This window comes from Polypterus senegalus, chromosome 17, assembly GCF_016835505.1.
Source record: "Polypterus senegalus isolate Bchr_013 chromosome 17, ASM1683550v1, whole genome shotgun sequence".
Taxonomy (NCBI): Eukaryota; Metazoa; Chordata; class Cladistia; order Polypteriformes; family Polypteridae; genus Polypterus; species Polypterus senegalus.
This window is the reverse complement of record NC_053170.1, coordinates 19,644,385-19,665,599: the sequence shown is the minus strand read 5'-3', so window position 1 is coordinate 19,665,599 and position 21,215 is coordinate 19,644,385. Positions and strand designations below refer to the sequence as shown.

The 21,215-nt window shown below is 38.1% G+C and overlaps 1 protein-coding gene across 5 annotated transcripts in view; it reads left to right on the top strand.

Moving 5' to 3' along the window:
- The window catches only part of LOC120517379 (protein argonaute-3), a 37,827-nt gene that overhangs the window by 3,898 nt on the left and 12,714 nt on the right, over positions 1–21,215 (top strand). For 2 of the 5 annotated variants that reach the window (XM_039739658.1, XM_039739657.1), the window contains exons 1-8: positions 4,059–4,226; positions 16,853–17,024; positions 17,548–17,668; positions 17,756–17,964; positions 18,052–18,188; positions 20,531–20,665; positions 20,838–20,925; positions 21,038–21,185. In XM_039739658.1, the coding sequence (XP_039595592.1) occupies positions 4,136–4,226; positions 16,853–17,024; positions 17,548–17,668; positions 17,756–17,964; positions 18,052–18,188; positions 20,531–20,665; positions 20,838–20,925; positions 21,038–21,185 (1,101 nt within the window). In that variant the 5' untranslated portion in view covers positions 4,059–4,135. Of the gene's footprint in view, positions 1–326; positions 1,968–4,058; positions 4,227–7,807; positions 8,112–16,852; positions 17,025–17,547; positions 17,669–17,755; positions 17,965–18,051; positions 18,189–20,530; positions 20,666–20,837; positions 20,926–21,037; positions 21,186–21,215 lie in introns of those variants that run through there. The other 3 variants (XM_039739662.1, XM_039739661.1, XM_039739660.1) reach the window with 3 other exon arrangements.

The window sequence follows — 21,215 nt, the reverse complement described above, 5'->3', positions numbered from 1 at the left end:
TATGATTATTACTATAGAGTAGAAAGGCCAGCATATAACGCATACCAAGTATGTGCCCGAGGCCATGTCCACACTACTAAGTTTTCGTTTAAAAATGCAGACATTAGTCACTGTTTTTGCTGCCCCAGTGTTTTTAACTCTCGAAAACAGACTTTTAAAATACCATCCAGCATTGTATACTTCTGAAAATGCTAGTTTGGCATTGTAGTGTGGAGGGGTGAAAACACAGACTTTTAAAAACAGACTCTTATTGCACCCAGATTTGTTAGTGCTTATTCCGTGGTCCTTCCCTGATTGGATCCTGCACATTAAAATGTCTCATTACCTCACTGGTCAGGTTTACAGGAGACCATATTCCAGCATAAGGGAAAGTAGAGGAGCTGCTTTCCATGGCATATGTCGTGTTGTTTACCTGTATGCAGGTCAGGTCGGAATGCCTCAGAAACAAACAAAGGACAAGTAATTTACCAGTGTTCACTGTTGTACAGTTTTATGATAAATCCAGTGGCGACAGCATTACAATTCCTTTAAGGATTTGTTTTGGTGATGCACGCATGCCTATTGTAGATGAATATCTATTTTATATGCATTTTTGGTCATTTTATTGTGGATGGAGATAGTTTCATAAATGACGAGAAAATACTAGTGTGGACGGACAACATTTTTGTTTATTACTTTTTCACTTAAAAATGGTGTTTTTAGTGTGGTCTTAGTCTAAGTGTCAGGCAATCAAGATGGCTTTGATTTTTTTGATTAACTTTCTTTTGAGTGAATAACATTTATACTGTGCTGCTAGACTGGTGTGGACAGATGCTGACGCATAGTTGAAAATGGCTATTTACATCAAGTCACGCTTCCCATTCAACTAGAGTTTGCATTTCACTGCCCTATTTGTACAAATAAATCACTGAAGAAACTACAGTACAAACGTCCTGGCAGTGTGTGGTATGTTTTTTATTCATACCCCTATTTTGAAATTGGGCATAGCAAGAATAATAGAGGTGGAACATGGGGAGACAACTGGCAAATTTCATAAAGTCATGCCTAATTTTTGCATTGTCATTTACAATTTTGATACTGTGTTGTATCTTCATAAAAAGAGTCAAGGAAATCTGCAGCATACTACCTAGTTGTAGTTGAAACATAAACTTTGACAGCTGTCTAACAGTGTATGGAGGAGATATTTGGATCTAAATGGTAGTAGTTCATCAAACCGTTAGCTGGACAGACTGAGTTGTCTCCTCTCATTTGTTTAATGTAAAGTAGTTTAACAGAGGCAGCATTTCAACAAGCTGTGTTTCTTAACCTTTATCAGTAGTAGTAATGTTTTCACATGTACAGAGTACAGTGAAATTGTTTCGTTTAATGTCTGACAATCATGCAACATGCCTCCACTCTTCAGCAACACAATAAATAAGAATGTATTAAAAAAACAGAACTTTTATAAGAATCTGTAAGACTAATGAACTGCTGTCTGGTTATTGGTCCACACCAGGCCGACTCAAATAGTGGACCACAAGCAACCAACTAGTGGCCTAGCCCATGGTCCCTCCAGGGCTCCAGACTTCAACTAAAACAAACGCAAATGTGACCAAAAATAGTTTGCCGCTTATCATTTCTACTTAGTTTGCCAGTGGCAGATGAAATCATTGAAACTTTAAACAGTTATATTGTAACAGTTATATATATTTTTTTCATTGTTGAGCATACAGTATGTGCCATTACCCTATGTGTTGGTATGGCCCCCCCTTACATATTCCAGAGCCGCATAAAGGCAGGTTTGTATCCCGCACTGGGTGCGAGGAAGTTGCGGCGAAAATGATGTCAGAGGTGGAGATGCGCATGGGAAAATATTTCTCACTACAAGGCACTGCTAAGTGGATGGTCGTGAATTTCAACGAGAGGCTGATTTTGCTGGAATAATAAATGAAGGGCTGAATATGACGCAACTGGTGTCAAAACAAAAGGTAAGTATGTAAAATATTTGAAATTTCTCTGCCCATTATATAGATCCAGTATTATTAATATATAGTCAAAGTAAAAAGTATGTGAATTCCCTATACATCTATATTATCTATATTTATGTATAATTCCCATATAAAACATGTCAGTCACAATAATGAACAAACACAGTCTCCTGTAACTAAAGATACACAGATTTTCAGAGAATTTTTGACCATATTGAATAAATCCTTTCAGACTGTGAAACTGAAGCTTGGAAAAAGTGCACCGTAAGCTAATGACTTTTTAAAAAGCTCATTGCAGTCAGAATTTAGCACACCTGGAGTCCATTTAATGAAGTGAGCTGAGAGGTGCGGCCTAGAATCACTTTGATTGATAAAAAACACTATGAAGTTTGAGTCTGAGCTTTTGACAAGAAGCATATCCAGATGGGAATCATGCCTCACACAGAAGAGCTGTCTGAAGAGCTACGATCGAGAATTGTTAATCTACATACGGCTGGAAAGGGTTACAAAATCATCTCAAGATTTTAGATATTCATCAGTCTACTGTTAGGCAAGCTGTCTATAAATGGAGACAATTTGGTATTGTGGCTACTCTGCCTAGAAGTGGGTGCCCTGCCAAGATGACCCCAAGAGCACAACGCAAAGTCAGGACTGAGGTAAAGAAGAACCCTAGAGTGACAGCAAAGGACTTGAAGAAGTCATTAGAACTGGCTAACATCTCTGTTCATGAGTCAACTAAACGCAAAACACTGAACAAGAAAGGAGCCCATGGCAGGACACCAAGAAGGAAGCCACTGCTATCAAAAAAGAACATTGCTGAACGTCTGAAGTTTGCGAAAGAGCACTTGGACACTCCACAATGGTACTGGGAAAATGTTTTGTGGAGTGATGAAACCAAAATTGAACTACTTGGGAGGAATAAGCAGAACTTCATTTGGTGTAAAAAGGGCACTCCATATCAACATCAAAACATCATCCCTACAGTAAAGTATGGTGGAGGGAACATCATGATTTGGGCCTGCTTTGCTGCATCAGGGTGTGGACAGATTGCCATCATTGAGGGGAAAATGAATTCAGATCTCAGTCTTATTGAGATGCTGTGGAATGACATGGGGAGCTATACACAGAAGACAACCAAAGAATATGGGAGAGTTAAGGCAGTTCTGCAGGGAAGAATGGGCTCAAATTCCCCCCGCACGATGTGCAGGTCTGATCTGCAGTTACAGGAAGTGCCTGGTCATTGCTGCCAAAAGAGGTTTAACTAGTTATTAAATCCCAAGGTTCACTTACTTTTTCCACTACCACTGTGAACATTGAATGCATTTGTAAAATAAAGATATAAGCGGGTAGAATTATTTGTGTGTCATTGGCTTAAGCTCATTGTGTGTATATCAATACCTGTGACTTAGAGGAAGATCAGATCACTTTTTATGACCAATTCATGCAGTAAACTAGATAATTCCAAAGGGTTCACATACTTTTTACTTTGACTGTATTTATGCCCCTTCTAATTTTGTGCAGGTACACTAAGGTGTGATCATCACCTTGTATTTGCGCATCTACAGTGGTGTGAAAAACTATTTGCCCCCTTCCTGATTTCTTATTCTTTTGCATGTTTGTCACACAAAATGTTTCTGATCATCAAACACATTTAACCATTAGTCAAATATAACACAAGTAAGCACAAAATGCAGTTTTTAAATGATGGTTTTTATTATATAGGGAGAAAAAAAAAATCCAAACCTACATGGCCCTGTGTGGAAAAAGTAATTGCCCCCTGAACCTAATAACTGGTTGGGCCACCCTTAGCAGCAATAACTGCAATCAAGCGTTTGCGATAACTTGCAATGAGTCTTTTACAGCGCTCTGGAGGAATTTTGGCCCACTCTTCTTTGCAGAATTGTTGTAATTCAGCTTTATTTGAGGGTTTTCTAGCATGAACCGCCTTTTTAAGGTCATGCCATAGCATCTCAATTGGATTCAGGTCAGGACTTTGACTAGGCCACTCCAAAGTCTTCATTTTGTTTTTCTTCAGCCATTCAGAGGTGGATTTGCTGGTGTGTTTTGGGTCATTGTCCTGTTGCAGCACCCAAGATTGCTTCAGCTTGAGTTGACGAACAGATGGCAGGACATTCTCCTTCAGGATTTTTTGGTAGACAGTGGAATTCATGGTCCCATCTATCACTGCAAGCCTTCCAGGTCCTGAAGCAGCAAAACAACCCCAGACCATCACACTGCCACCACCATATTTTACTGTTGGTATGATAGTTCTTTTCTGAAATGCTATGTTCCTTTTACGCCAGATATAACGGGACATTTGCCTTCCAAAAAGTTCAACTTTTGTCTCATCAGTCCACAAGGTATTTTCCCAAAAGTCTTGGCAATCATTGAGATGTTTTTTTAGCAAAATTGAGACGAGCCCTAATGTTCTTTTTGCTTAAAGTGGTTTGCGTCTTGGAAATCTGCCATGCAGGCCGTTTTTGCCCAGTCTCTTTCTTATGGTGGAGTCGTGAACACTGACCTTAATTGAGGCAAGTGAGGCCTGCAGTTCTTTAGACGTTGTCCTGGGGTCTTTTGTGACCTCTCGGATGAGTTGTCTCTGCGCTCTTGGGGTAATTTTGGTCGGCCGGCCACTCCTGGGAAGGTTCACCACTGTTCCATGTTTTTGCCATTTGTGGATAATGGCTCTCACTGTGGTTCGCTGGAGTCCCAAAGCTTTAGAAATGACTTTATAACCTTTACCAGACTGATAGATCTCAATTACTTCTGTTCTCATTTGTTCCTGAATTTCTTTGGATCTTGGCATGATGTCTAGCTTTTGAGGTGCTTTTGGTCTACTTCTCTGTGTTGGGCAGCTCCTATTTAAGTGATTTCTTGATTGAAACAGGTGTGGCAGTAATCAGGCCTGGGGGTGGCTACGGAAATTGAGCTCAGGTGTGATACACCACAGTTAGGTTATTTTTTAACAAGGGGGCAATTACTTTTTCACACAGAGCCATGTAGGTTTGGATTTTTTTTCTCCCTAAATAATAAAAACCATCATTTAAAAACTGCATTTTGTGTTTACTTGTGTTATATTTGACTAATGGTTAAATGTGTTTGATGATCAGAAACATTTTGTGTGACAAACATGCAAAAGAATAAGAAATCAGGAAGGGGGCAAATAGTTTTTCACACCACTGTATGTATTCCTGTTTCTTTTTTGATTTAAGGCATACCTCCTGCAAAATGCCGGCCTGTCCGATAGTACAAGCAGTCAGCTGCCTCTCTGTTTCGTCATACACAGCAAAGTGAAGTCTGCATTTTAAGGTTGCAGGTGTATTACTGTCACTTTACAGGGCTGCTCCATGATTGATAGCAGACAGTAAACTTTGTTCAAATGGTATTAAAAAAATGCCACTTCGTTAGTTGTTACTTCAGTCATTTTGGTGTGCGCACAATATGTTCTGTTACCAACAAATTCTTCAATGAGAGCTCATGAAGAAAGAAAAATGGAAAATGATTTAGTAAAAATAATTGTAGTAATTATAATTATAGACTCATTACTTGACACCCAAGAACTCTATACAAAGACATTTTAAAGTAAATGTACCAATCCACTTTCACACCATAATGTGCAGCCTTGCTCTTAAAACATTTACTCGGGTTGTTTTTTTCTGGGGGGGAAAAAATTCCCCGCGAAAGGCGTTGTTGTGGAATTCAAATGTAACCTTTGCCATATGAGTGATTAAACTGTGTGAATGAAATAGTTTAAGTTCTGTGGAAAAAAAAAAAAATCCCTTGCCTGTCATGACCACCCCTTCAAATTGGGGGAGGATCTCATTTTTCAAAAGGGAAACAAATGTTATTGCTAATCCTGTGCACTTTTTGATGATGTAGTCAGTCATCAGAAAATCTGAACATACAGCTTTCTTAGGTATGTCCCATTTGCTAATTTAAACCTGTTCAGTGAAACCTCGGTTCATGACCATAATTCATTCCAAAACTCTGGTCGTAAACCGATTTGGTCGTGAACCGAAGTAATTTCCCCCATAGGATTGTATGTAAATACAATTAATTCGTTCCGGAACGTACGAACTGTATGTAAATAATTTTTATTTATGTTTTTAAGCACAAATATAGTTAATAATACAATAGAATGCACAGCGTAATAGTAAACTAAATGTAAAAACATTGAATAGCACTGAGAAAACCTTGAACAACAGAGAAAACTAACACTGCAAGAGTTCGCCCTATAGCACAACGAACTGCTTGCTAAAAACACTTTTTTTTTTTTTTTTAATGAGTTTTAAGCACAGGGAAAAAAATTAATATTTGAAAAATCCGTAATTTAATAAACCACCAAGAAAAGTAACATTGCAACAATGCACGCTACGAACCGATCGCTGTAAACAGAAGTGAATTGGAGGTTAAAATCCAACAGAAAAAAGTCTTCATTAAATACAATGAGGTTAAAACAATGCTCGGATCTGTCTCTTTAAAAACAAGCCTGGTGAATTCTTTAACTGCTGTGTCTCTCTCTCTCTCTCTCTTGTGTGTGTCTCTCTCTCTCTCACGTGCGTGCGTGTGTGTGTGTGTTTCTCTCTCTCTCTCTTGCTGCACAGGGAATGCACAGGGAGAGACTGAACATGTACAGAAATCATTGGCACGCACAAACCGAAAGGGAAACTGGCTTGTTCCTATACCGAGTCTGTGGTCGTGAACAGATGCAAAAGTTTGGCGAACTTTTTGGTTTAAAACCAATTTGTATGTGTTCCGAGACATTCGTGAACCGAGGTTCCACTGTACACCAACACTTGTTTGGCTCACTGATGTTAACCCTATGCATGCCACCAGCCTAATTTATGTCTGTAAGTGAACCGTTATGATACCCTGTGGCATGCACACAGAGGAGCTAGGAGAGATGCTTATTGTTACAATTAAGAGCCCTGTCACAGCCAAGTAGCCTGATCCGTCAGTGGCTGATGGGGTCAACGCTTACCTGAGCAGTATTTCCCGCCGATTATAATTCCCAATGTCCAAAGTTTGCATCCCAGCCATTCTGACTCAGACAATGACAATAACCGGGATCAACAACACTCTGAGAAATTGCTTAGCAGAGGTGCATCCACATGTAGCAGTGGCGTCAACATATGTTTTACTTGTGAAAATCCATTTCTCATTTGAAAGGCAAAACACCACATTTACATTTTTGAATATTCCATTTAATGGAGTATATTATTTTGTTTCTGAAAGCCAAATCTCAAAATTTACACAAGGTTTTTGGTATTTTTACAGAATGTACTGCTTGCGTTTCATCTGTCATGTGTTTTCATGATGGTGTTATTAGTCATGACACTCCAGCGTTTCAGTTGGGTGCCCCAGTCAACTGTTCATTTCTTGGTGATGAACTTACTTGCGTGTTGGAAGTCTTGGGAAGAAAGTCCTGAAACATGAAGATGAGTCCTAAAGGATATTTCTGGGGCACCTCAAATCGGGTGGAGTTCAGCGGTCACCTATGGATAGGCCTCTTAGAAATGGTTGGAGACATGGCATCTGAATCCAGTGTAGTTTGCTATTGTTTGCAGCCACCTCCACTCTTGAAGGTTGGTTTAAAGTTGGGGTGTCTTTAATGATGGGGAATCTGTTGTCAGTATCATGTGAGAAGAAAGGTCTCCACATTTATCTGACATGTAATGACTGCAGAAACGGCTGTGGCAATGGAGAATTAAATTTGGAATATCTGAGGAGGTTTCTGAAAGATGGATTTTGCCTCATATAGACTGTTGGGAGAAGATGCTTACCTTGACTGGGAGATAAACAATAACTAAAAGGGCCCTGAAACCCCTCTGAGGTCGAAGTTCCAGATTCATCAAGTACATATTGATCCATTTTTGTGGCTGAGGTCACAGCAAAGTCATATTTATAGTTGGATGATATTCATCTGGAAACTCAGAAAGGATAAGATATTATGTGGAACTATGATAGGGTTCAGTACCCCCCTTTCTTATGGAAAACTATGTTGAGTTTTATTGACCAAGAGATCACACGGTTCAGTAAACTTAAGCCAGGATGACAGGACAGACTCGGATCCTTTTGGAAGGGAATTTTGACAAAGAATCAAAGTGATGTCCATCCCCACTATGGAATATTGAAGAAAAAGTGGTAAGTCTGCCTACAAATGTCTTGTGGTTGTAGCATATACTGTACTTATGACCCCATAACCAATTTTTTTTTTGTTTCCCCACAAGTCCGAAAAAGTGCTAAGGGAGGCCAGAAACCTCTCATGGAGCAAAAGGGCACACGTTCTCTTCACCTGCTTGTAGTTCTGTGTGCAAAATACATGATTGTCTGTTGTTTTAATTTGTTCCCATGTCTAAAGTACAACTGAAATATTTTGTTTCCCTCTGGAAACCTACGAGTAAAATTAAAACTGACCTGCAGTAAAAAAAATCCAGCAGCTTAACTTGTATAAGTAGCCTAACAGTGTAACGAGACAGCGGTATATTATATGTGTAGTCTAATATAGCAAAGGCTGGTATGATGGCCAGCCAGGTTATGACGGTAAATAGGTGTAGCGGTCTTTCGGGTTGTAGACTGCAAGATTTAGAGGTTAGTGTAGAGCAGGGTAACAGCTATACATGGGCCATTATTTAGGCCAACAAGGTTATAATGATCATACATCATACCAGCCTTTTGGGTATTTAACCACCACGTGGTTGTCTCAAAAACCGGCCTGCCAAGTTCAAAGGGTTATGTGTGTCATATTTAAGAATTTACAGACTAACATTTGAAGCAATGCTGGCAAATGGCCTCTTCTAAATCTTATGTCCGTCTTTTATTTTTTGGTTTGAAAAATGGAATGATCCCAAAATACAGAAATTTCGTTTTGCTTTTAAATAATATCCATTTTGAACTCGGTGCTCCTTTTTATTGTTATTATTACCTAAGATCAGTAACTGGGTAGTGTCTCTTTTTCCAAGGCAATTGGAAGAAATTGTCCAAACAACACTTGGAAGAGCAGCATCAAGTGAAATTGGTCTTTGGAGTGTTGGAAAGCTTATGAAACTTAATTAAATAATGTTTTCGTGTTCAATCTGCAGGTATCCTTTATAACCTCAGTCATTTTTTTTTTTGTAAGATTTTTATCGCTATTGCCTGGTTACATTTTACTAGTAACATTCATTATTCAAATTTTGAATGAAAAAAATAATTTAACTGTTTAGTCAAAATTTACACAAAGTAGCTGCCATGTTAACCTTGGTGTGGGTGTTAAGTGTCTACAACACAGATCTACCTTACACACAGTGGTAATTTTCAGGTAGCATGGAAATGCAATGGTTTACAAAGTTATAGAAATTAGAGTTCAAGTCCACAGGCCTCATTTATACAACTTTGAGTGGATTTGAGCATGTAAATATGTGTACACCCAAAAAAAATTAAATTGGTGTATGCACTTTTCTACTCAATTTATCAGTCATGTTGTAGATACAAATACGTGAATGTTACTCACACCTTGAGTGGTTGCCATTGTGAAACAACCATATATGGAATATACTATTCAGTCTTGTAAATATGCAATTATATTCCTTCAGAACTTCACTGGTTAGTAGAGCAGCCTCCCTCCTGATGAATCTTGTCCTCTGCTGCGCTCAACAACTGATTGTTCAATACAATACACTGCAATGTAGCACCTCTCCTCTGTTTTCTGGGGGTCAGGGAAATGCATAAGGCACCAGTGTGTCAGCGGGTACTGTTACAATAAATAGTATAGTCCATATGAAAAACTGATCGTTCACCTTACCAACATGCCAGCCATAATGCACAGTACCATCACATCTGCCAAAGTAACTTTGCCTCAAAAAGAAATGAATCATTTCACCAAGCCAACATGTTTTTCAGTCTCCTCTTGGAATCACAGATGACCTGCGGGTTAATAGAATGTAACTGCTTCCAGTTAACAATAGCAGTTTCATTCTTGCAAGGTGCTCTTATTCTAAATCGAGTTCAGTAAAGTGCTCTCATTATGTTAGGAAAACCGGCCATTGCTGTAAATTGCTTTTTTATGTTGGCAAAACCTTTGCATGTATGTTGATTGGTTAAAAGCTTACAGCACAGCGGGCATAACGGAATGAAGCTTGGCTGAGGTATTTCTGACCTGTCGGCCAGTTCCCTGAGAAGCGACAACAGATCGTTGATATAAACTCATGAAATCTAAGTAAATTCTTCAGTGTAAATACACAGAATTGGCCTTCTTAAAGGGAACTAAAATACAGTCTGTATCATATTCATCAATGTTGAGGTTTAATAATAGATATCTACATTAGGTTACCTGCTGTCCCTTTATGGGGCTGGTATGCATAGGTGTATGCCTAAATGTCACCTATAGAATAGCTTAATAGGTGGAAGGACTTTGATTTTTCAAATTACCTAAAATGTAATAAACATTTTATATGTAATTGCCATTTCAGTTATAACAAATTGCTCTTACTTGTCAAGTTTAAAAGGTTGAGGGGAGAATAACAACAGCAACATTTATTTATATATAGTACATTTTCATACAAATGATGTAGCTCTAAGTGCTTTACAAGATGAAGAAAAAAAAATATAAAAATAAAATTAGGCAATACTAAGTATTAGAGAATAAAGTAAGGTCTGATGGTCAGGAGGACAGAAAAAACTAACAAAAAAAAAATTCTAGAGGGCTGAAGCAAAAAACAAAATCTGCAGGGGTTCAGAAGCTACAAGACCACCCAGCCCCCACATCTTCCCAGTGCAAGTATGTCCTATCACCATTAGCTGTCCTGTTTTCTTTCATACTCGCAGGTGTTTTTTTTATGATTAGTCTTTAAGACCTGAATGAAGTAGATCTCTGGAGTGCAGCATGACAAAAGGAAGAAGTACTTTGCTATTTAGATAAGACATCCTTAATTGGAAGTCACATGTCAATTTAGAAAAAATAGATAATTTAAACAATCCATGAAAAAGACCATACTAACACCTGATATAAAAAGTGGGGTGTTTATAAATTATGGAAGGTTTGGTATTGAATGGTATTGTGTGTGTGTTTTTTTTTTTTTTGTGTGGTTTGGTATGGCGCATGTGCAGCTTAAATTAATTCAATTATATTTTTGCACAAGGGGTAGATATCAAACTACTGTGGCCATCAATGTCACAGTGAAACCCATATGTGAGCAAGGATGGATTTTAAACTTTTAATATTTTATGCAAGAAGGAAATTAAAAATGCAACACAAAGCTTAAGAGACAGAGTGACTAAAATAAGTAATCATGCTTTTTTCCAATTTTTATCAAGATGATTTATTAGAAAAAGCAGGAACCGAAAAAAGCAGGATGGATATCTCACATGAAAATTGACATGAATAAGAATGTTACAAATATTTCTAAGGAGGTTCGTAGAATGTGAGCAAGAAATGTACAAAGCTTTAAAACGAATAAAGCAAAAGCGGGGTAGTGGAAGCTGTTATGTGACTTAAGTTTAATCATTTCAGGGAAAGAAGGGTGTTATTAACACCTGCATCACCAAAGTTGAAGATGAGTGTCATAACAGGAGATGGCAATTAACTAAATGTATTGGCAATAAGGCTATTTAAAAAGGTTATGTGGCGTATAGCATTAAGTGGTTTGCAGACAGAAATGCAGAGCAGGAATGGAAGACATAAGTGAGCAGTGTTAAAATTTTTCACATAGGATAGAACGAAGTTAAACAAGTGGCAAAACCTTAAGAAAAGACACATCTCAGAGATAACATAATCAGACCCACTCAGAGTAACAGAAGGCTGTTTCCTATTCCAGAATCAGAGTGAGATTGTGCTATTCCTTTGTAAGGCCCATTGATGCACGTGACCAATGTATAGTAACAAATCAACCTAACCTGCATATCTTTGATTATGTGGGAAGATAATTCAACAGATGCAGGGAGAGTGTGGCAACTGCACACAGTCAATAACTGGACACACAATCTGCACCCTGAACTGGTGAGGTAGCGGCACTAGCCACTGTGCTGCTATGTCACCTAGTTTTTCAAATGGTATAAAAAAAATGGAAAGCTTTTCATAAACTGAAAAAATCGGTCAGTTTGGCAATCTTAATATATACTCAGCAAAAAAAGAAACGTCCTCTGACTTTCAACTGTTTTTACTTTCAGTGAACTTAATGTGTAAATATTTGTATGAACACTAAAAGAGTCAACACAATAAGACATAAACTAAAAATGTTTCACAATGTGTCCCTGAATGAAGGGAGGCTCAAAATCAAAATTACCAGTCAGTATCTGGTGTGGCCACCAGCTGCTTGAAGTACTGCAGTGCATCTCCTCCTCATGGACTGGACCAGATTTGTCAGTTCTTGCTGTGAGATGTTACCCCACACTTCCACCAAGGCACCTGCAAGTTCCTGGACATTTCTGGGGGGAATGGCCCTAGCCCTCACCGTGCGATTCAACAGGTCCCAGACGTGCTCAATTCCTTCGACGATAAACACAAATCCGTCCATCACCCCTGGTGAGACAAAACCGTGACTCATCAGTGAAGAGCACTTTTTGCCACTCCTGTCTAGTCCAGCGAAGGTGGGTTTGTGCCCATAGGCGGCGTTGTTGCTGGTGATGTCTGGTAAGGACCTGCCTTACAACAGGCCTACAAGCCCTCAGTCCAGCCTCTCTCAGCCTATTACGGACAGTCTGAGCACTGATGGAGGGATTGTGTGTTCCTGGTGTGACTCGGGCAGTTGTTGTGGCCATCCTGTACCTGTCACGCAGGTGTGATATTCGGATGTACCGATCCTGTGCAGGTGTTGTTACACGTGGTCTTGCACTGCGAGGATGATCAGCTGTCCTTCCTGTCTCCCTGTAGCGCTGTCTTAGGGGTCTCACAGTGCGGACATGGCAATTTATTGCCCTAGCAACATTAGCAATCCTCATGCCTCCCTGCAGCATGCCTAATGCACGTTCTCGCAGTTGAGCAGGGACCATGGGCATCTTTCTTTGGGTGTTTTTCACAGTCGGTAGACAAGTCTCTTTAGTGTCCTGCGTTTTTAGAGCTGTGACCTTAAATGCCTACTTTCTGTAAGCTGTTAAGGTCTTAACAACCATTCCACAGGTGCAGGTTAATTAATTGATTATGGTTAATTGAACATGCATGGAAAACATTGTTTAAACCCTTTACAATGAAGATCTGTAAAGTTATTTGGATTTTTAAAACATTATTGTTGAAATACACAGTCCTGAAAAAGGGACGTTTCTTTTTTTGCTGAGTATATATAGCATCCATACATAGATTTCATAATTACAAGATACATTCTTATCAATTGGAAAACGATTCAATGTAAACAATAATTCTTTCAGACACAATTGAAAACAAGAAAGCTGGTAAAAGAGAAATACTGAAGGGCAGGTGAGTTGGAACAAGACCATCAGTATAACCATTAACCATATTTTTAACAGTAATGCAAAAGGAAGGGGCTCACAGTATTAGAAAATATGGGCAGAAAGGACAGGAAGGTCTTGAACCTGCCTTCAGGTAGATCAACAATAGTGAAAATGTATATGGAGAAAGAAACAGTAATATTTTAAAATTGTTACAATTTGCCCTTTTCAAAAACACAAACATACAACCCAGTCATACATTTAACGAACTCCTTTGTTGCAATCCAGGGTGTCTTGGAGCCAGAGCCCATCTCACTAGTATCCTTGGAAACGAAGACAAGGGCTCTCTCCCCATACACACCAACAGCTATAATCATAATCACATCAATTTAGAGTTATCAAACAACCTAATCTTGCATATCTGATGGATGTAGAAGGGAAACCTATGTAGTCACAATTTTGGTGAGTGTGCCACCCTTCATTATAAAACAGATAATAAACAGAGAAGATCTAGATATGGACTGCTTCTGAGAGGTTTATAGGCATTTGTGGTAGAAAATGCAATTGCTTTCAGCTTACAATCTACGTTCTTGCCTAATTCTACTGTTTTCCAGAATTTCAAAAAGCCTGAGGTGAATACAATATAAAAATACCCCTACATATTTGTATTTTTGATTTTACTATGCTTATTATTATTGTTATTTACTATCATTGTTATACTGTATTTGTATGCTTTTTCTAGATCACATATTTACTAAAAGTTAGGTTACTACCAACAGACATTCCCCATTTTGTGCAAACTGATTCAAATTAAAGACACTAAAACAGATTATTGGTTTCATTAAGATGCTTAAACAATAATTGTAAGACCAAAACAAAACAAAAATCTCACCAAAGAAAGGACCCAATTAAGCAAAGGTTTGATTTACATTTATACTGCAGAATGTAAATGAAGGATTGGTTTAAACCCAAAAAATACAACTACAGTCACTGCAGCATCCCAGCAGTGGGTTCCCTTTAGCTACTGGTTCTGTATATTGTGGAATAGCATCCAGGAATATACCTTTTAATTTAATTTTGCAGTCAAAGGCTTCTATCCTGATCGTTTCTTTTAGAATGTAAAAACCGAAGATGTAGTTTTATTTTTTAATTGTGCATTGCTCTACTCAGGTACAGGTTAGAATTGTGCTTGACCACCTTTGTTTTATCCCATACTAATGATCCCAAATTGTTGTGTGTCTGATAATATGTAGTTTGGCAGCTTGATGGTGGAAGACAGACCAACAACAAAACCAAAGCACATTCTGCATACACAGTACTATAACAAAAATGACTGGTTTTACATATGGAATCGCCTGCGCAGTCTTGTGGTTATACAGCAGCACATAATTTGCCTTGAAGGCTGCCTGGTTCACAGTTTATAAATATGTATTTGCACAATAGCTGTGCACTCAGATATGCTAGGTATCCCACATTAATGTCAAAAGGTGTGTTTGTGAAACATATTTCTGGGTGAACCACACTGTTAAGTTACAAGGTAAGCATACTCCAGACTCACAGAGCCTCAGCTGCAATGACTTGTACGAGCATTAAGTCGGTGCATGACTGTTGGTAAGAATATTTTAGCAAAAAAGCATGCATTTTGCATGATTTGAGCAAATACTGACATATGTATTATGCAACATGAGTAATAGATTTTTTTTCCCCAAGAAAATTTGGCATTGTACAGCATTGGAGACTATTTGCTTGTTTTATATCATGAAGTTTTTTTTCTTTTTTTAAGCTCTTCATTTTTATTATTTTTTTTCTTTGCCATCACTATAAAGTACAAAGTTTGTACATGCATGTCATATAAAAATATCATTTGTGGGTGGAGTATTTATTTAAATAAATTACTTTCTGCAGGTTAACTGAGAACTGGGCAAATTAGGATCTTGTTTGGAAACACAGCAGTGCTTATCCTTTTTCCATCCAGCATTGCAGCCTTTTTTTCAAAGACAGCAGCATGTGCTGATATGACTAGTTTCACACTATATACTCTATAGTATCTGCTGCATCCTCAGGCAAGACTAAAATAAAATGATTGTTCCATATACTCCCTGCAAGATCTTTCCATTTTTTGTAACTTCAAACTTGCTCCTGATCTTTGTCTGCTTTTGACTAATTATAGAAGTGACATTTTTGTTAATAATGAAAGAATATCTGCCTCATTCTTCCTTTTTAAATATGTAGATATTTTTTATGTTGGTTAGATTCAGTGAGCTGCAGAATTTATTAAAAACTAATTTTTGTAAGTAAAACTTCATGTCTTTATGGTGCCAACACATGACACATTCTTCTGATGTTAGTTAGCAAATTAGACATTGATGGCTCTGGAAATAGTTATTTGATGGAGGTCAAATCAGACATGGTGCATTGTATTGACTTAGCCACTCCTTTATGAAGTACAGTATGTTGCTGAACTGTGACTTCTATGAGCTTCACATTAAGTGTGAAACCTCATCCTACAGTAATGCATCTAGCATCTTGGAAGTCTTATCTTGCCCCTAAGGCTGAATACTGTCATTTATTACTACATGCATTTAAATCACGTTCAAAGGTGACCTAACATTCAGTACAGGATTGTTACTCCAATAAAAGCATTCATCTAAATACTTCAAAAGTGGTGTAAAACTAATCTATATTTCTGCTCTTCAAATTTTTATCTATTAAGCCCATTTAATCCAGTTTTAGGATGAAAAGAACCTAGACCTTATCCTGGCAGCATCTGGTGCAAAATTGGAACCAACCCTGCAAACCGCTTTGGGGAGAACATGTAAACTCCAGATTGACAGTGACACACACCACAAAAACTGTACTAATGATTAATAAGAAAGTGATTTAGCTACCATATTGGTCACATAGTATTGACATAGTCATGAGACAAAAGAGTTTAATGTCTCTGATTGTGCTGTAGATAATTTTGTTTATCAAATATGGACTGAATCACACAAGTGGTTTTTGACACTTTAACTGTAACATAATCAGGCTTTGACAGGTCATGTCTTACACACTATGACTGCCATGTTTCTTTTAATCGGAGTACATATCTGTTTGAGAAGGGAACCTCTGTCCTTCATCTAGTAGAATTGTTCATGCTGCTGCGTTTGTTCAATGTCTATACCCTTATGTCCCACACTCAATTGGACATTCTAACCTGTCTGGGCATGTGAAATATCCATCCATCCATTACCCAACCCACTATATCCTAACTACAGGGTCACAGGGGGTCTGCTGGAGCCAATCCTAGCCATCACAGGGCGCAAGGCAGGAAACAAACCCGGGCCAGGGCGCCAGCCCACCATAGGGTGCACACACCCACACCCACACACCAAGCACACACTAGGGACAATTTAGAATCACCAATGCACCTAACCTGCATGTCTTTGGACTGTGGGCCCAAATTAATTTCTTTCACTTTATCACTCTAAGTTGTCTAACATATCTTGAGAATTTGTCATTTATTTTTCCAATTTCTCTATCAGGAGCCGTCGGGGCCCAGCCCCTCTTCTCCGTGCCGAGACGTCCAGGCTATGGCACCATGGGGAAACCCATCAAGCTGCTGGCCAACTGCTTCCAGGTGGAGATCCCAAAGATTGATGTCTACCTTTATGAGGTTGACATCAAGCCTGAGAAATGTCCTCGACGTGTGAACAGGTATAGCTACAGCAACAACATTTATTTATATAGCAATTTTCATACAAAAAGTAGCTCAAAGTGCTACAAGAATCTGTTTTTCTGGAGTTGGTCTACTTTTTGGCTTGTACTTGGCACTGCCATTGCTATGGGTTCTTCCTGCAGTGTTGGAATCTGCTCCACAAAAAATCAGATCTATATAAAAACAGTATTGTGTCTCCAATGTATGCATTAGCTGAATATGGTAGATTATTGCTTAGAACAGATGTCCGTTTTTAATTTATTTTTGCCCTGCTTCTTAGTACCAAATTGCCAAGGTTTGCTCTAGCAAGTTCTGCAAGCATATTGTGTTAATGGCTGTGGCATTTCATACACCCCTCAAACTTTTGTGAAAGTTTCCTTTATGTTAATCATTTTCACCAAGAAATCCTGACATTTGTCATTTGTGGTTCCTTTTGTTTGTTAATTGTTAAAATAGATTGTTTGAAGCTGAAGCTCATTTAGTTTTTGTTACCAAATAATCCTCTCTTTCTCTTTGCTGCAGAGAAGTGGTTGATTCTATGGTCCAGCACTTTAAAGTAACCATTTTTGGTGACAGAAAACCAGTGTATGATGGGAAGAGGAGCCTATACACTGCAAACCCTCTTCCTGTGGCAGCTGCAGGAGTAAGCAAAATGAAGATTAAGATTTTTTTTAGGTCTTTTTTTCATTGATGTTTGTACTCCATAATACTTGCTTGATATCTGTTGCAGGTGGATCTGGATGTCACACTTCCTGGTGAGGGAGGAAAAGACCGTCCTTTTAAGGTTACCATCAAGTTTGTGTCACGGGTTAGCTGGCATCTGCTTCATGAAGTGCTGACAGGCCGGAGTATGCCAGAGCCCCTGGAACTTGATAAACCAATAAGCACTAATCCAGTACATGCAGTGGATGTGGTGCTCCGACATCTCCCTTCAATGAAGTAAGTAACTGAATGAAATTGTGGAAAGAAAAGCAGTGGACTAATTTCAGTGATGCATGGCACTCATATGGCTGTTGGTTTCACTAGGTACACACCAGTAGGGCGCTCCTTCTTCTCTGCTCCAGAGGGCTATGACCATCCTCTTGGCGGGGGCCGGGAAGTGTGGTTTGGCTTTCACCAGTCAGTGAGGCCTGCGATGTGGAAGATGATGTTGAATATTGACGGTAAGTGTGGATGATCTCAAGCTACCTCAGGAGCCATTTACTCACATATAACTGTGTCATTCACTCTCTATTCCCAATGCAGTAGTCCTGCTTGCTCTTATTATCTTCAGGGTGAAAGGTGTAAAAGTATGCATTTGACCTAAACTTAAAAAGTGGTGGGTGAAAGGCACATTAATGTTTATGTAACAGTGCACTTTCATAGACAGGGGGATTAGTTGTTACTCTGGGTGAAAGTTAGAGTTTCTGAAAAAAATAACTACATGCTAATTGTGATATGTACATATAACTTAAATGTCATGACAGAAGGTCTAAATCTTTTTTTGTTAGGTAATGTCATGTGTCATATCTGTATAGTGGTTAAAAACAGATATTGCAGATTTAAACCTTTGGCTTTCTTACTACATTATAAAATTTCATCACAAAAATAAAAACCATACATTGCATTAATTTTAGCAGCACAAAAATAAGAGACATTTAAAGATCTTGGTTTACATTATGACTGGGAAATGGTATCATTACCATGAGTCCATTTAACCTTAAAGCAAGTACAACATACATGGCCTGTAACCTCTACAATTCAAAATCTTTCAGTTTAATTTAATTTTTAATTATGCAGTTTTCCTAGCAAAGGGATACTTATAACATTGCATAGAAAGTCAATGATATATTACGTGTACTTATAGTCAGAATTTACTATAGAAAAGTAAAAGCTGCATCTGGTTTGAATTTGTAGAAACTAAACCTATGGATACCTGATATCCACTTGCTGCTTAACTTCTTCTAACAAATATCCACAAACTAGCATTCTACAATAAAAAGCAATAATGTATAAAATGATGCTGGTTTCATGTGAAGAGCTTTATTGTGTATATTGGCCAATGGTAGGCCCTAGTATGGGCATTATTGGTGGCCATTACTAATTGTTAGTTCACATGGTAAAAAATAATTCTGCATGGATGGCTGCATCAGTGGCACTAGTGGGAGGAACTATAATAAAACAGCATGTGTGAATTGTGGAATTTAAATGGTGATTCTGATAGATTATCCATCATACTATCCAGTGAATGATTATAAATGTATAGGTCCTACAGATAAATTATTTCCTAGTTATTTTAGTTTTTCTGTGTAAGTATAAGGACACTTCTCTTCTAACACTGCAGAGTGCTTTCTGACATTTGTGTGTTTAATAAATTCAGCAAGTCAAATGTATAATACATCCACTCATTTCACAACCATTCTCCTAACTTGAGAAATGTTTGTAGGCATTGATGAACTAAGTTAGGAGTCCTTTGTCAAGAAAACACATTTAAAACAAAATAATGAGGTTGTTGCAAATGGTAGAGCAGCATCAGGGTGTAGTTTTTTAGCAAATTAAAGTTACATTTATCCTTTTACATTTAAAATAAAACATGCAAGTTAATAAAATTTATCCCTTTCTTCCTTCTGGCATGCTAATACCACTTCCTTTAAAAAAGGGGCAAGTCCTGGTTTATTATGGCCATACTTAACAGCAGAACTCTAATCCTAGATGCTAAACTATCACCCACACTGAAAGAAAAGGTTAGCCCACCACAAATCTTACAAATATTCCATGCAGGGTGATGTGTCGTTTGTGGGGTTCCAGTAAGCTAAGAGGTGCTTCTATATTTAAAATATCCATCTTCCAAAACTAAATTAATAAAATACACTACTACTACTATTGTTAAAATAGATATAGACAGTAGGCAGGCAGTGTGGCATAGTGGTTATCACCTTGAGATTCAAAGCCTGAGGTTGTGGAATCAAACCCCACTACTGACACTCAATGACTATGAGCAAGTCATTTCACCTGCAAGTGCTCTAACTGTACAAAACAAAATAAATGTAACCAATTGTATGTCATATTTTATATGTTGCCTTTGGTAAAGGCTTTAGCTATATAAGTCTATATAAATGTAAATACTTTGTTCCAGTGTATTCAGTAAAGGAATTTGCTCTAAATGTCCTTTTTGCTGTTTATGCAATTCTTTTAATATTTTGCTTTTATAGACAGTCCCTTAAACAATGTATAAAGGTACAATGTCATTAGTAGTTGTACCATCAGATTCAACAGCAGTTTTTCAGTTGTGGTTTCCTCCGGCCACAAGGCTACTCATCAGCCGCTTATATTAACAACTGCATGAACATACATGATGGTGCTAAGTCTTTCGTGGGTTTAATAGGTTACAAATAATTATTTGAAGTTTTACACTTAAGTTAACTGTATCCTACATAAGATACCTAAGGCCACAAGTTCCATGATCATGTTTTATGATTCTTATTTGAATAATTTATTCTGCATTTTGGACTCTTGCTTTTTCTAGTATCTGCAACTGCATTCTACAAAGCACAGCCTGTGATCCAGTTCATGTGTGAAGTGCTGGATATTCATAACATCGATGAGCAGCCAAGGCCTCTCACTGATTCTCACCGCGTCAAATTCACCAAAGAGATAAAAGGTATGTGTCTATATGGTTGCAGCAGCAGGGTTTTGCTTAAATGTGCTGTGCAACAGAGAATAGAGAAGAAAGTAGGATGCACCATTCTGTGAATAATTATTTAATAATTGTTAATATTTAAATATTCTAATATTTAGGCTTCTATTTATGTTTATAATCTATTTCTCATCAGGTCTGAAGGTTGAGGTGACGCATTGTGGAACCATGAGGAGGAAATATCGAGTGTGCAATGTTACCCGAAGGCCTGCCAGTCACCAAACGTGAGTAGTATTTATTCTGGATGTTTATATTTAAAATATTTTTTCTCATTCTATTCTTGCCATTTAATGCAGTAGACAAACTTTAAACTCATTAGCTGAAATTCCTTTCCAGGTTTCCTCTGCAGCTAGAGAGTGGACAGACAGTAGAACGCACTGTGGCCCAGTATTTCCGGGAGAAATACAGCCTACAACTGAAATACCCACACCTGCCTTGCCTACAGGTGGGGCAGGAACAGAAACACACATACCTTCCCTTGGAGGTAAGGCACTCTTAATAAAGAATCTGTTAT